Genomic DNA, 16,897 nt, shown 5'->3' with positions numbered 1-16,897 from the left:
CAAGACACTGGGAACAAATAGACAGGGAAAGGTAACAGAATGAGAAGAAGACATTTGGACTGCAGGCTAGAGATTGCCTTCCCTATCAGGCACTGATATCAGACTACCGACAAAGAGAAAGGGGATAGGGTGCCCTAAATGAAAGACTTGCACTAGCTGAGTTTTTAATGGAATCTAGAATAGAAGCTGCTATTAAAAAAGAGATAGTTAGTAGGGCATTTAAAATATTGCAGGATAACTACAGGAATCAATCAGAGGAGATTAAAGAGGATTGTGAATTGCTTATCTAATCTCTCTTCCCACAGAAAGAATGGGAGGACATATGTATGGGGCTCCTAAATATGCAACAAAATCTAGAAGATTTATGATTTTTGCTAGGAAGTGTTTACACATATACTTTTAAACCCCAATCAGACTCCAAAGAAGTTTTCCTCAGGTAGATGACAAATGTTAAATGTGTAATGGGAAAGATGGAGGTAACTGGGAGCATATGTCCTCAGAATGTAATGAGTTGGCAAACCTTAAAAATTTCCCACAAAGTACAATACTGGACCAGCAAATGAGTGCAACTAAAGAAATTATTTTTTGAGAAGGGATACAAGATCAGAATTGCCTAGACATAGTAATGCCATGTTAAGTTTAATTCTCATAGCTGCCAAAAATAATTATGAGAAAATGTAAATCAAAGTCTAATTCAAATACACTTGGAAGTAGTGAGCATTGTAACAGAGACAAAAACAGAAGTAGGATCTTTAGAAAACGGTAGGAGTAAATTACATAGAAAATGGAAACTGTGGGAACAGTACATGTAGGAAAAATATTTTGGAGGAGGAATGAGGTTTAGGAGAAGGCAGGAACTGAAAAATGTACGTACTTGTTGCTTTGATTTATGGTATAGAACAATATATGTGATGTATAATGTTTGTAAATGTGAACTTGTTACCATGATTTAATTACTTTTATATAACTGTAAATGTGCATATGTTAAGTGATAATTCAATAAAGGAATTTTAAAAAATAAGTCCAATATGCAAAGCCATGGAAAAAAATTATCATGGAAATGATGAGCAAGAACAATGGCAACCTACAGACACTGGATCCATCCCAGTCTGGCTTTGTTAAGGGAAGGTCTTGCCCATTTAACCTGGTAGACTTCCTTGAGGGGGTCAACATGGCTAAAGATGAGGGAAAAATGGTGCATACTGCCTACCTTGACCTGGACAAGGTGTTTGATCCAATACCCCACTCAGGTATTGTTGACAAACTCTTGGAACTAGGCATAAATCCCATTATAACTTATTGGACTGTCATCTGGCTTACGGATAGGGCCCAAGAAGTCAAATCAGTGAGAACACCTCTGACAAGAGGCCAGTTACAAGCAGAGTACCCCAGGACTCCGCGTTGAGCCCAGTCATCTACCTTTAAAAGTCAAGGTTAAGTCGAAAGAAGAAGAATGTCAAAGGCCTTTGGCTCACCAAGTTCGCAGATGACTGCAAATTGGGAATGATCATAGATTCTCCCCATGACACCAACATCCTACAAGAGGGTCTAACACACACACAAAAAAAGACTGGTGTGAAAGCCACAGATTAAAACTCAATGCAAAGAAATGCCCTTTGGGAAATTGCCCACTCAAGCTAATTATTTAATTGATAAACACTCATAAGAGTTGACCCGACAGTTAGGGATCTGGGAACATATTTAGACAGTAATGTGGTGTTTGACCAGCACATAGCCACGACAGAAATAAAATATTCTATGTCGCCCAACTCATAAGCAAGGATATGACACCCCTGGTCCAAGGAAGTAAACAGTACCACTCTACTCAGCCGTAATCAGACCCATCATTGAGTACAATAATGTACCCTTTGGCATGCGCCTAACCAGGCACTTGCAACAAATGGAATGCCTTCAAAGGTTCCTCACCAGGAGAATCCAGGGTATGAATACCCCTGTCCTAAACAGGTCATCATAAGGTCCCATTTCTGTACTCAGTCTCCTGCAGGTTACTGAGAGGCAACCTATGCCTAGGATATAAAGCATCCTCAGATCCAGATCTGATGGATCTCTTGCACATCCACAAGACAAACAGCACCAGAAACACTGGATCCAAGGACTTGAACTTTGCCTGTGACATAAATAGAACTTGTGGGAGGGACCGATATGTGTCTCCTGTTTATACTTATCTTGGGTAGCAAAACTTGTCAGAGATTTGGGATGTATAGCTAGGCTTAAAAAGGCCCTTGTGGTCATTAGCCTACTACACACCTATGAATCTCCCATGTTATGGAATAAACTTCCCATCTACATGAAGCAGAGCTCATTCCTGACCCTGTTCAAAAAAAAAACTATCACTGAATGAGAAACCACAAATTCACTCCTGGTTTGGCCAAGTCTCAGATGGACAGAGGGCAACAATAAGTAAATTAATACCCAACTAACACATCCCCCCCACACACACACACATAACCCTTAGCTACCTTTTTACTAACATACTCCACCATATAGGCTTCCAAGGAACTCTGGGAAAAAAGTGGGTCGGGTTGCACGTCTAGGCTTGTAAAGACTCTGGTGGTGGCTAGCCTAGTATAAACCTATGAATCTATGTACTCCATACTGTGAGATCACAAAACTACAGTGCTACTACACATGGCATTTATTTACAGTGAATGGCCCTGGGGAGAAGAGTTACTAGAAACAGTTACAATGACAAATGATCACGTAAACCCAGCAGTTCTTTAAATTTCACACAGTGTATGTCGGCCACAGAGCTATTAACTCTCAGTACTGAGATTTAAATTGAATTCACTGTGTTTCAAGTAAATGTTTAACAAACATTAGGGCAGCCATGGTGGTGCAGTGGTTAGTGTTGCCACCTCACAGCAAGAGGTTCTCCGGTTCGATCCTCGGCTGGGGTGCCTTCTGTGCGGAGTCTGCATGTCCTCCCTGTGGTCGCGTGGGTTTCCTCCGGGTGCTCCGGTTTCCTCCCACATCCCAAAGACATGCTGTAGGTGGCTTGGACACTCTAAATTGGCCCTAGGAGTGAGTGCGTGTGTGTGTGCCTTCTGTGGAAGGTTGGGCACCGGGCTGGCAATTCGACATCATAAAACTCCACTGCCAAACATGAGCGGACAGTTGATCCGCTGAGGCGACCCCTAACCGGGAAAAGCCGAAAGAAGACGAAGTATATAAGGTATGGTTTCATTCTGTACCATTTATTCACTACTGTAAGTTGTATGGCAGTTATTTTTCTACCCACTTTAGGTGAACTTCTGTCAAGGAAATGTGTCTCTTTATAGTCTGTATATTGACAGTCTATTCACAGTTCTGTGTTATAAAAGTCAGACTATCTTAATTCAGTTCTGGAGATCAGGCCAAACTGTATTGATTTTAATTCTTAATCAGCAGTGTGAGACATTGTTGGGTGTTCTTAGCACTATAACAGCTTACAGTCACACTACAACAGCTATAACACTAACCTGCAAGGCTGATGTTTAGTACAGCAGTGTTATATTACAGTTTAAATAACTGTGTTACTTCATTTTGTGATAAGTGCCAATTTTTACCTGCTTATTTTCTGAACAAGTTTGTTTCTAGAACTGAGTTAACCCTCTAAAACAGCACCTTGCTTATAAATAAATGACATATGCTTATCAGCCTTTTATGAAATAACCACTACTCTTTGCCACGTCTGTGAGTAAGACAAGAAAACAATGCTGCGACTTTAAACTTGTGCAGTTTTCAGCATTCTCTATGTCTTTTTAGACTACACATACATTTTATATATATATATATATATATATATATATATATATATATATATATATGAAAAACTAAAAGTGTGTTGTTTTGAAGCAACTTAAGATCACTCAGTGTCCCAGGTGTTAATAAAATTCTTGAAAGTGTGATGAGCAGAACAGTCAGGAACAGACAACCCAGTCTGTTGGGCAGCATCCACTGCTACTTTAATATTTTGGCTTAAGTGCTGTCACTGCCGTGGATGGCCAAACTGCTATTTGGGGGTCATTCAGAAAACTCATTTGCTATGACAATTATATAAACAAAGTTGCTAAACACAGGAACAAGTCAGGATGGAATAAGCATGTCTGTATACTATTCAAGTGGGTCAGAATTCCTAAACAAAATTAAGTTACGGCACTTGCTCACTGGTGAAACAGTGCTTTATACTCAGATCTGTTCATCCAAATCTACACTGGTGAGATCTACTCAAGGAGCTAATATCCAGTCAGGCCACTTTTTTTTGGGACACCATCCACAAGGGAAATAACTTGAAGAAGGTCTGCTCAGATGCTGCCTCAAGTGTTCGGAATTCCTTGCCTGGATAATTAGAGGCCATACAAAGGGAGCACTACTTTTAAGCTAGAGGTAAAATGATGGTTCTATAGTCCTTGCAGCTGAAGGTGTGGGTTTATGCTCATAGGTTCGTAGATGTATAATAGGCTAATGACCACTGGGGCCTCTATAAGCCTAGCCATGCAACCCAAATGTAAATTAAGAGTTATTATGCCTTAGACATTGTTTTAAGGGGCGTCTGTGTTAGTAAGGGCATGATTTAACAGCTGCCTCTGTCCGTCAGAGACACAGCTGTTAGAGGGATAATTTCCAATTTCCCATTCAATGCTCCAGGCTGCTCTTGAACAGGGTTAGGGAAGGACTCTGCTTCACATGGATAGGAGGCCTATTTCAGAGAATATGGATTATCTACAATAGGTCACAAGCAAAATTTAAATCCTTAGATCTAGTAATTCTGGTGCTGCTCATTTTGCAGATATGCAAAAGGTACATCAGAGTGGGATCCAAGGATGCCTTGTATGTCAGGCATAAATCGCCTCTCAGCAGTCTGTAGGAAACAGAATACAGAGATAGGGCTTTGAGGCCATCTACATAGGGCATTGTGTATATGCCCCGCATGCTTTTTGTTTGGAACCTCTGTGGAAGTTCCATTTGATGCATGTGCCTGATCAGGTACATACTTGTGTGACAATACTTGACAGACATATACAGAATAACTGCAAAGATACCTATCTTGCTGTCAGATTCACTACTACTCCTCTTGAAGTATGTCGTCAAACCTTGTTATGATCTTAGTGTGTGGGTTGTATGCTGTTGTATAATGTTACTAAACAGCCACAACTGTAGACAACTGGTTGCATTGTTTAATTTTCATGGTACTGAAAATTGCCACACAAAAGCATCCATTTATCAGAATACTAAACAAATGTAGAACTTGCTGTCATTGCAAAACTGATGGCGAGTTTTTAACTTGTGTACAAAACATAACACACACCTGCAGTCAGGTACCTCAAATACAGCACTAAAGCCCTTGTCATTTTTGTGACATAAAATGTAAAAATAAAATAGATACAGTAAAATGCAGAATGATATAAGAATGTAAACATTTCCTGGCATGACACTGGTGATATAAACACCAATTCATCTATGTACACTGCATATCTAATAGCACTGTATAATGGACATAGCACATATACCACAAAAAAAAAATCCTCTGAAACAATTTAGCACAATGAGACAGGCAGGAAGTTGTTCCATGCAACAGACGTTTAAGCTGACAATGCTTTGTTCATTGTCGGACTATTGACGATTACCACTGCACTAAACTCTGTCTTCTACTCTGATAACGCCACCTCCACTACACACACGTGTAAACACACATGCGCACGCAGACACAGTGTTATCTCAGCCTAAAATGAGTTTATAATCAGCCACTGATACATTTACATTAGCAGTTGTACTCTGAAATGAACTGCACAAGGTGCATGTAATTGTTTTTCTTCTTTCTTAGGGGTTCCACTACTGCCAGTTTTCAATGCTCAGCTACTTTCATAAATTGTGTGGTCATGGATTTCTTTTTATAAATCTCATTTCCTTTTTCCCTTTTCTAGTTTTTTTTTTTCTGCCATGCCTGACAATTTAGCCTCATCTATGAGACTAGAATATTTGTTGCCTCGTACTGGCTATGTATTTCCCTGTGAGGGAGAAAGCCAGCATGGGGGATATCATGCAGACAAACACAGTGGTGATTTGGGCCCTTGCTGCTACCAATGCCAGTGTATTTGCTTTGGATCTAATCCTACCCCATGATGCTGACATAAGCACCTCTGACCTCCTCTTTATGTACATGCTTTCATGTACTCACCTCTGAGGGCTACTATCATTGGCATGGGACTACCAAACCCATGTACCCCAGTCTGATGGATCAACGTATCAAGCAAGAAGCCTGACCAGGAGTACCGTCTCCATCTACGCCAAGAATGCGTGAGCCAGTGTTAACACTTCCTTCCCATCCTCCCCGACCAGCTCTTCCAGAGTCTCAGCTGCTAATCAAATTCAGTCTGTCCAGGTCAAGTGAAGGCTTTACCCTCCTGTCCTCAAAACACCATTTTAATTGTATTGTCCTCTTTTACAAACTAAATGATTTGTTACATTTTGACATACAATTCTTGCATACAACTACATGTATGACATGCTTTGCTATACACCTTCTCACTATAATATAACTACAGACTTTTGCTTTACTGTTTCAATGTACATTACATTTTTATGAAGCCCTGATGACTTTGCCCCACAGCCTCAAGTGAAGACGAGTTTGGTCCAAATGAAAAAAGCAAACTAATAAAACAAAAATAAAAATTAGTGGTTGATCATTCAAGTTTCTTTCTTCTCTTCAGCAACCTCCTATACATGAACTTTTTGAATCAAAGTTGTCAATCAGCTTAACACGTATGGATTAACTACGTACAGTACAAGATGTCCACCCAGATGTAGATGTTTAAATGGAGCTCCACCCTGAATTGCATTTAGATCATTACTCCTTAAACCCCTGTATAAATGTCTCAGTCTTTGGGAATTAAACGTAAATGGACTGTTCACTGCCACTTAATGGTATTATCTACTAATAAAGAAATAAAATTTGAGCTTATACATTCAGTACATGAGCAAATCTCATCTTGGCTTAACCAGCAGGACGTGTGCGCATGGATTTGAAGATTAGGGGGGTTCTAATCCCACACTAGGTCTGAGCCCACACAATGAACAGAAGCATAACTCAAAGGAAAGCTTTACTGCTGACGTATAACATTCTTAATGAGATTTTAATGTCAGCAGCCTTAAAGACTGTCTGTATGCTGTAGGAGAAATAACAGTAAGACATTTCCTCATAAAAGTGCAGGATTACTAATATGTTTTGGCCAACAACCTCTTCTTCCACACAAGCAATAACTGCAAGTGTTTCAAAGTAAATCAGATGGCAGATTTGTGGAATAGTTTCTAATACAGCAATGTAGTACTTATAACATGCAGTGCTTCAGAACTGAGAAACACAATTTGGAGACAAAAATACATGAATATCATCAAAAAAAACTTCTCAGCAGCCATTTCCAGAAGGTGGGAGTAACTGTCAAACACATTTCTCATTAAAAGGGGTTTTTACCTCTGCATCTCTTTATTATTTTATCTCTGGGTCACGGTAACTCATTGTGTGACAATAATGAAACCGGTTTGTACATTCAGACTTCAATTTCTCTCATCTGCAATTCTGAGACTCAAACAGAACGACTCCCATTTAAGACACTGTCAGCAGTTTCTTGACATTTACACATGACAGTGTGTTACCATGTAAGTGCAGTACTTACTAAAGTGTAAACATTTTCTAGTTACTTTATAATTTATTGCTCATGCACATGAACACACTACTCACTCTAACTCACATATTACTGAACAATGTGTACCATTTCTGTAGCTGTTAACTTTAAACCAATTACTAAAGCTGCCAAGCAACTTGAGTGCTACATGACCAGTATGGATGTGTGGGTTCAGAGCTAGTGAAATAAATCATCAGTGACGGAATACAGCTCATGCGGGCAAGTTATCCAGTCCTGTGGTTCTCTGCTCACTTCCCTGACGTGGACTATGTGGACACTATTGCACAACAGAAATAAAGAAAAACAATAAACACAGTGAAGAACAGACTGCAACATCTTGAGGTGGCCCATCTCAATTGGAAACTGGTTGAGTCAGCACATTTTCTTTTAAGAATCAAGCAGACAAATATTAGAACACATCAGTAACCATGTTCCTTTAGAGTGATTTCAAGACTCTTCCCCCAATGTACATACATGTGTTTCTTGAACATTACGTCTTCTCCTTCCCACATATGAATGCTCCTAAAACTGTAGCAGACACCTGAGTGTATTTTTTTTAAAATCTTACATGAAATTGTGATAGTGATCTTACCATAGAGCGAGGAAGATAATCTGGATCGGCCTGTATTCGAGCAATTATCTCACATAGAATGATTCCGTAAGCAAATACATCAGCCTAAATGAAAACAGAAAACAATGTTACAGAAATTAATATAAGATACTGATAATGCTTCGCTATTGTACACTGAGCCCCAACACACACACACACACTCCACTGTGCTGTTCCTCTGTTAACTTGTGCCACATAAAAGTTAGAAAACATACTAGTAATCTGACGTGTTTTAGTGCTGTATATTTATGCCCAATGACTAGCTGCTGACACAAAATGTTCAACTGTAGATATCAGGTTTTAGCAACAGATTTAAGGAGACTCTTGCAGTAAGACATAGTATAGGAGCAGCTTACTGGTCTAATTTAAAAAATATATATATATTCAGCATTTACAAGTAAGGAACTATCCAATGTCAGACAAAATCTGCTCACCCATTTAAAAGTAAGCAATCTTACAGTTCAGCAGTTGCCAACTTCCAGTGACAGTGGGCCAAACAGGCCTTCTCTCTTGATAGCCCAAAGGCCAAATAGGGGCAACATACACATTTTGCACTCCTGACGTAACTTCAGTTCCAATACCCCCTTAGTAAAACTCTGTATTAACAAATGTTATTCAGAATACTCAAACTGTACTTCTCTAATTGGGGCTATGACAGGAGGGGGTGTCCCAAATGGAACTTTGACATTATGCATTGCACTTTACACCAAAGGAGAAGTAAATAATTTATAAAAAGTATACAAAACACACAAAAAGTCCACAACAAGATGGACAAAAACAATGCAAACCAAATCCAAGTATGTCTATCACAGTCAGAGGAAAATGACTAATGTTATATTCCATTATGTTATGTCCCATCAACTCGAGTTTTGAGTCTTGGTGACTTGATAGACTATTTGTGGTCTTCCTCTGCACCTTGTACCCTCAATCTTTACAATCATAATATCCTTTTCAAGTGATCTTTCCTTTGTATATGTGTGACCAAAAAGTACAACAAACGCAGTTTCATCATTTGTGTTTCCAGTGTCATTTCCGATTTAATTTTCTCTATGATCGACTTATTGGCCCATCTCGCTGTCCTTGGCACACGCAGGATTCTTCTTGTACCACATTTTGAATGAGTCAATCTTCCTTCGCTCTTGCTTCCGGATCATCCAGCTTTCGCAATCATAGTTGAATACCGAGAATATGAGAGTCTAAACTAGTCTCATCTTCAACTGCAGTCTTATGTTCTTACTTTTGAATATTTTATCTAGAGAGACTTGGCAGTCTTGCCCAGTGCCAAGCAATGCAATATTTCTTGAGTGCTAGTCGAATCAGTGGTCACAAGGTCACCCAAAAGGTTCATACATGAAACCATCTCAATTTCTTCTCCATCGAGCTCAAATTTATCTATGCTATCAGTTGACATAATCTTGGTCTTCTTCATGTTCAGTTCTAGTCCCATCTTTCGACTTTCTTTTCTGACTTTCCTCAGCAGATGTTCCATACCTTCTTTTGTTTCAGTCAGCAGTGTTCTGTCGTTTGCATACCTCAGACTGTTTATCAGTCTTCCACCTATACATATACTAATATTATCTTCCTCTAGAATAGCTTTTGTGACTATGGCTTCAGAGTACAGATTGAACAAATATGGTGACAAGATGCAGCCCTGTCATATACCTTTTTGAACCAAAAACAAAGTTATGTTTCCATATGCCATTCAAACCTTAGCTTCTTGGCCATCATAAAGATTTTTTATTAACTGTAAAATGTGTTTTGGTATTCCCATTTGCAATAAAGTTGTCCATAGTTTTTCATGATCAACACAAAGGCCTTGCTGGAGTCGATAAAGCAAAAATAAATAGGTTTCGGATATTCCTTTGTCTTTTTTCTAGTATCCGTCAAGCAGTGGCAATGATATCTCTTGTCCCTCTTTCTTTTCTGAATCCTGCTTGAGATTCTGGCAATTCTCTGTCTACATATGATTGCAAGCACCACTAGACTATATTTGGCAAGATTTTGCTTGTGTGAGAAAGTAGAGCAATTGTACAGTAGTTGCTGCATTTCTTGGCATCTCCTTTCTTATAAATCAGAAAAAAATAGATCTTTTCCATTCGGTTAGCCACTTTCTTTCCAAACTCATTGCTCCTTGACACAATCTGGTCCATGCAACAGCTGCTCCATCAGATCAAATAATGAGTTCTATTGGTATTTCCATATACTCCAGGAGCTTTGTTATTTGACAGGTCATCCAATTCCTGCAATAACCTCTTTTTTCAAAATCTTTGGCTCTTCTAGCATTAGGTCTTCATCTTTATACTCTTAGACCACTTAATTTGAATACAGATTCTTGGTACAACTCTTCCATTGTTCTTTAATTTTCTCAGGTCTTTTCAGTATCTTCCCATCAGCATCTTTGAGCATTCCCATTCTTGACTGAAATTTCTGTCTTATCCTTTTGATGCACTGGAAAGCTAATTTGGCTTTCCCATGCACATGTTTGGATTCGATCTGCTGGCAGATTGTGCTGAAATATTCTGATTTCTCACTGAACTAACCGATTCAAACATGTCATCTTTTTTCTCTTACTGGATATTTTGGCTTTTCTTCTTTCTTCTGCTATCTTTTTAGCTTCCTGAGATATCCAGGGTTGCTTTTTTTTTAAATTTTCTTTGAAAGTGTTCTCTTGGCTTCCTCTGTTACTCTTCGTGGACTTTATCTCCCACGTTTAATACTTCAGATTGGTTGTCCAACATTTCTCACGTATGTTATCTAAATCACAATCTGCCCTGGCCATCTGATTAATCATAACTTCACTTTGATTTTATAAACCAGAAGTTCCTGATTGGTGCCACAATTTGATCCTGGTCTTGTTCTAGTTGTCATGACTGCTGACTTCCATCTTATGTTGGTTGACACACACATAATCTTTCTGACTTTGGTAAAACCCATTCAGTGATGTCCATGTATAAAGGCAACACTCATGATGTTGAAAGAATGCATTCATGATTGCCAGACTGTTGTGCGTGCAGAATTCGACAAATCTTTTGCCAGCCTCATTTCTGTCTCCAACAACATGCTTTCCAAACACTGAACCTTAATTTTCTTTTCTTACCTTCGCATTCAAATCTCCCATAATTATTAGTAAATCTTGTTTGAAGTCTGTTCTATCTCGTTTTGCAGCTGATCATAGAAAGCTTTGATTTCGTCATCTTTGGCATCACTCGGGGCCTAGACCTGCACAATATTCATATATGGTTCTTCTTGAAAGCGAATCGAGATCAGTCTGTTGGTGATAGAATCATATTTCAGTGCTGACTTTAGAAATCTCTTATTCACAATGATTGCAATTCCATTCTTTCTCTGTTTCCTGGCCACTATAGCAAACTCACATGGAAATGTCCTTGACCGGTCCACTTTAGTTGGTTTATAACAAGTATATCCATGGTGGTCTTATCCATTTCAGATTTAACAAAGTCTAGTTTTCCTTGATTCATGTTTGTCACATTCCAAGTCTGATCAAGCTTTACAGCTCCTGATCTTTTATTTCGGTCTAGCAACTTCAGCATCAGGGCAACCTTGTGGTTTTGATCCAGCAGCATTACCAATCTCAGACGTACTTGAATTAACCAGTTGGCTCTTCCCTAGTAGCATAGTGAGTGCCTTCCAACCTAGAGGACCATCTTCCAGCATTAAATCGAATTTTGTTCACTGTTTATCAAGTTTTCTTGGCAAAATACAGTAGTAGATTGCTGGGCCTTTCTTCTGCACAGTATAAATTCGATATGGGCACCGTTGTAATGTCAAGTGTGATCATTTGCCTCCAACACTGCCCATGCACTGCTGCCCAAACACGTGGAAACCTCAGTCTGGCATCTCCACTGGAACCTGCCCGCCTTGGCACACCCTTCTGGTGGCCAAGACTATTGCCGGCATAGCTTCTAGCTTCATAGACGCATGCAAGCAACACAAAAGTAACAATTTAAAAAAAAGTAAACAAAACACAAACAATGCCCACAAGAAGATGGACAAAAACAATGCAAACCAAATCCAAGCATATCTAACAATGACATGTCTGTGGAAATGACTAAGCACGATGAAAACTTCATCCAGACATTTATTAGAATAAAGGTTTAGTGCTTTCATCCTATCAATAACTAGGACTTCATAAGAACCTAAAATATTTTTTAACAAAAACACCTTTATTGAATTATCACTTGAAACATAGGAAAACTTACATTTATTAAAGTGAACAAAACACATTAACAAGTTCACATTTACAAACATTATAAATGACATATATTCTTCTAAACAATACAATCAATCGCACATTACATAAATTGTTCTATTCCCACCTTTTCTTAAACCTCAGTCCTCCTCCAAAACATTTTACTGTATGTATTTTTCCCACAATTTCCATTTTTCTATTTAATTTGCTCCTACTCTTTTCTAAAGATACCACTTCCTGTCTTTTTCTCTCTTTTACAGTATTTATTACTTGCTTTCCATTTTCCAGTAATTGCTTTTTTGGCATTCACCAGAATTAAATTTAACAATGTCTTACTATGTTCTATGCAATTCATGTGCTATACCAGCTCAAAAAAAAAAAAAAAACATTTCCTTAGTTAAACTTTATCTGCTTGCCAGTATTACTGGCAAAGCATTCTGCAGGGAATTTTAAAAATCTGCCAAAGCATTGCACTCCAAAAATGTACACTTCCAGGTAACTCTTTCCTTTCCATCACAGCTCCATTTGCCATCTACCTGAGGAAGAATTTTTTGGAGTATGTTTGGGGTATAAAATTACCTGTGTAAACACTTCCAAGCAAAAGTCCTAAATCTTCTAGACATTACTGCATACCTGGGATCCATACATATGTTCTCCCATTGTTTCATTGTGAATTGTTTATCTAATCTCTCTTCACAATATTTTCTGATCTCCTCTTATTGATTCCTATATTTATCGTGCAATATTTTATATATCCTACTAAATATCCCATTTTTAACAGCAGCTTCTAGTCTAGATTCAACTAAAAACTCAACCAGTGCAGGTCTTTCACCTAGGATTCCCCTAGTCCCTTCTCTTTGTCAATACTCTGAAAACAATCCCTGATAGGGAAGGCAGTCTCTAGCCTGCAGCCCAAATATTTTCTTGACCTCTTCCCATTCTATTACCTTTTCCTTTCTAATTATTTGTTCCCAATACCTTGGTTCCTTTCACCTAAAACATATTCTTGAGGTCACATTAAAATATCTAACACACATTCATTGAAAGATCACATGATTTCATTTAAAAAGACACAAAAAATATATTCTAAAACATTAAAATATTTTATAAGAATTGCACTATTTATAGAATGCAACCCAAAAATACAATATATACAAAACAAGCATCCAATAACCTGTTAAAAATCTCAATTTCAAAGCACAGGTTATATTAGCACAATCATTAAGTCATGGTTGTTTTGTGGCATTGGCTATAAACTGCCAGATAGTTTCCATTTGTCCCAATAAAGTTTTCTAATCCCCTCCCATGAGGAAGGCTCAACTTTCTCATGAAAACTGAATACATTTTTTTTTAAAGTGCCTACATTTTACAACATGCCTGGCAAGTGCACTTTTTCATCCTTTTAAAAAAGGGAATATGTGGTCTAATCCTCTTGCAGAGAAGTTTTTCCATCTTACCAATACAGAATTCCCAGCACAAGTCACACACAGACAAATATACAAACCCCAAAAGTGGAACAGTTGTATCTTCCTGGCTTTGTCCATCCTCCAATAATATTAAACAAATCTCCTTATGTTGATCAGGATTAACAAATGAACACTGGTTGCAGTGCTCACATTTGTTGGTATTAAATTGTGCACCATTAGAATATCTAAAATAAACAAGTAGTCTACCCCCAATAACATCCACTGGAAGATCAGTTTGTTGTTTGTCTTTCGTCTTTTCCTGGTAAGGGGTCGCCACAGCAGAACTCCAGTCCGCTAATGATTGGCAGTAGATTTTTTTTACGAAACGCTGAGGTGCCAGCTCGACACCCAACCTTCAATGAAGGCACGCCCATTTACACACGCATGTCTTTCGAATGCTACCCAACCGCGGGGAGGACATGCAGACTCCACACAGAAGGCACTCCCAAGACAAGCCGAGAATTGAATGGGAGAACCTCTTGCTGTGAGGTAACAACGCTACCGCCGTACCACCGTGGCACTAAAATGTTTGAAAATAGACTATTGTTTAATAAAGATCACTGTAGTTTCCTTGCTATCTTTATAGAGTAGGACAAAATGCCTTTTACAAGGCCCATTCATACTTTTCATCACAACTTTTCTAGTCAGCTGTAATGAATCCAAATATTTATGTAGAATTTGACCATGAACAGAATCTAATCTTTTAGGCACCACCCTCAGCATTGTATCAAATCTAGGGGGTAACCTCTGTCTAAGAACATGTTCATCAAAGTACTGACTTCACGAAAAATATATCATCCTCAGAAGTCAGCCTAGAAATACGAATTAGCCAACTCTTAATAATACCTTTTTACAAAGAAAAGGGTTGATCACTATAAAAATACAAAAATGAGTTACTGTAAGTAGGTTTATGAGGATTACTACTGGAAAAACAAACAATTTTTATCTTTACTTAACATAACATCCAAACAGTGAATTTGTTCACTTTTGACAGTGTTCGCAAAATTAAAAAAAAAAAGTTGTAGTTTGGGGATCCTCTAGGAATTCTTGAAACAAACTGATAGACCCCTCCCAGAAAATGGAAATATCATTCAGGTATACTTGTACAGAGAGTGTTTAAAAGCATAACATTTTCCCTATTGCCATATTACTAGACTGGCGTACAACACAAGATGCTCCCCACAGTCATGCCCTTATTTTGGTGGAAATACTCTCCATCATAAAAAACAGTTTTCATTCAAAACAATTTCCAGACTGTCCACAAAAAGAGAAATGCCCAAACTACTAAGACTTGCAGAACCAGTAAGGATTGCTACAAAACAACATAGTCCAAATGTACAATATCCACTGTAACAAATACACTGTTAACATCTCGATGGAGCTTCTAAGATGGTTCACAAAACATCAAGATTCTTTCAAAATGCATTTGAATAATGCCACAATGTCTTTTAATTTCTTACTAATAAACCTGGCTAAACCATTAGTTAATAAACTCAGCTAAACTATTAGTTTTAGAACTGTCCACAGACACTATCAGACAGAAGTCAGGATCCAGAATATTAGAATGGATCTTCAGTATGCCAAAAAGAGACGGAACAGGGTTCACCACCTTAAAAAAATTGTACAACACAGATATATCATATTTTAACAGTAAATCCTCAAACATAAGCCTATTTTAGGGTAATCCACAAAAGTCTCCTTCTGGGTAACAGTCTCATAGATGGCTAAAATATTCATCATTGTGCCCAAGAAGTTGACCATGTCCATAAGTACCAATCCCCTACATTTATATGGTTTCATTAACCTCACTCAGTTATCAGAATGCTTGTGCAACAATTCCCGCTCCCCAAAAGTTAATTTCATAAACCAGATAAGGGATGCAGATTCAAACTTTCCTCGGATGTGCAGCTATTGGGTATACTTGGTATTTATCAAAAGTACTGATCTAAAATACACGAATTGTACTTTTTTTTTTTTTTTTTTTTTTTAACAAGAAACATCTTTATTAAATTACCATATGACACCGGCATTCTTACATTTATCTAAATGAACAAAAACCATACTGACACGATCTCAGTTGCAAACATTATTATGCATTACAAACCATGCCGACATAACTCTACCTGCAAACATTATACATCACTTTTAACATGTCCAGGCATTGTTAGTCAACCATTACACAGCTCATTCAAATCCCGCCTTCTTTTAAACCTCATTCCTCCTCTGCATGTATTGATCCCACACTTCCCATTTTTCCTGTCGAATTTGCTCCTACCCTTTTCTAAAGATCCCAATTCCACTTGTTTTTTCTCTGTTACTATCTTCTTTGCTTCTAGTAAAGCTTGTTTAGACTTTGACTTTCATTTTCTAGTAACTGCGTTTTTGGCAGCCATCACAGACTCAGCAAGGCCTTACTATGTCTAGCCAATTCCTGTTCTGTGTTTAACATTTGCTGATTAGCCGTTCACTGACATTTTAATTCGATGGGCGAACAATGACCCCCTCTGACGTACCCCTTCAAACTGGGTAATCTCAATCCGCCCTGTTCTATTGGAAGAATAAGCATTTCCCACTTGACTCTTGCCATCTTCCCCTCACAGATAAGATCCTTCAGCTCTTTATTAATTGATATCCACAACTACTTCTTCGGTTGATAAAAATATGTCTGACCCATGTAAAAGATTAAAGGGACTAAAACACATTAACTGCTTGCACTTCACTATAGCTATCCATATAACAGAGCTTCAATTTTCTCAATTTTTGTATTAGCTGTTATTTAGTCTCTTCCCACATATCCTTAGCTGACACACCAGAATCATTTTTATACTCCTAAATATTTAATTCTATCATGTCCCCATAAGTATGGATATTGTGGAACCAGTTCATATGTGTGTACATATTTTACTGCTACTGCCTTTGTTTTATCTTC

The 16,897-nt window shown here is 38.1% G+C and overlaps 1 protein-coding gene across 1 annotated transcript in view; it reads right to left on the bottom strand.

Annotated features, from left to right (window-relative positions):
• TESK1 (testis associated actin remodelling kinase 1) overlaps positions 1-16,897 on the bottom strand; it is a 1,265,203-nt gene that overhangs the window by 337,429 nt on the left and 910,877 nt on the right. The window contains exon 7 of the mRNA XM_044076820.1: positions 8,275-8,358. Coding sequence (XP_043932755.1) covers positions 8,275-8,358 — 84 coding nt within the window. The remainder of the gene's footprint in view (positions 1-8,274; positions 8,359-16,897) is intronic.

Source organism: Protopterus annectens, chromosome 1.part1, assembly GCF_019279795.1.
Source record: "Protopterus annectens isolate FY-2018-M chromosome 1.part1, PAN1.0, whole genome shotgun sequence".
Lineage (NCBI taxonomy): Eukaryota > Metazoa > Chordata > Ceratodontiformes > Protopteridae > Protopterus > Protopterus annectens.
The sequence above is the reverse complement of the archived record's forward strand: the minus strand, read 5'-3'. Positions and strand labels throughout refer to the sequence as shown.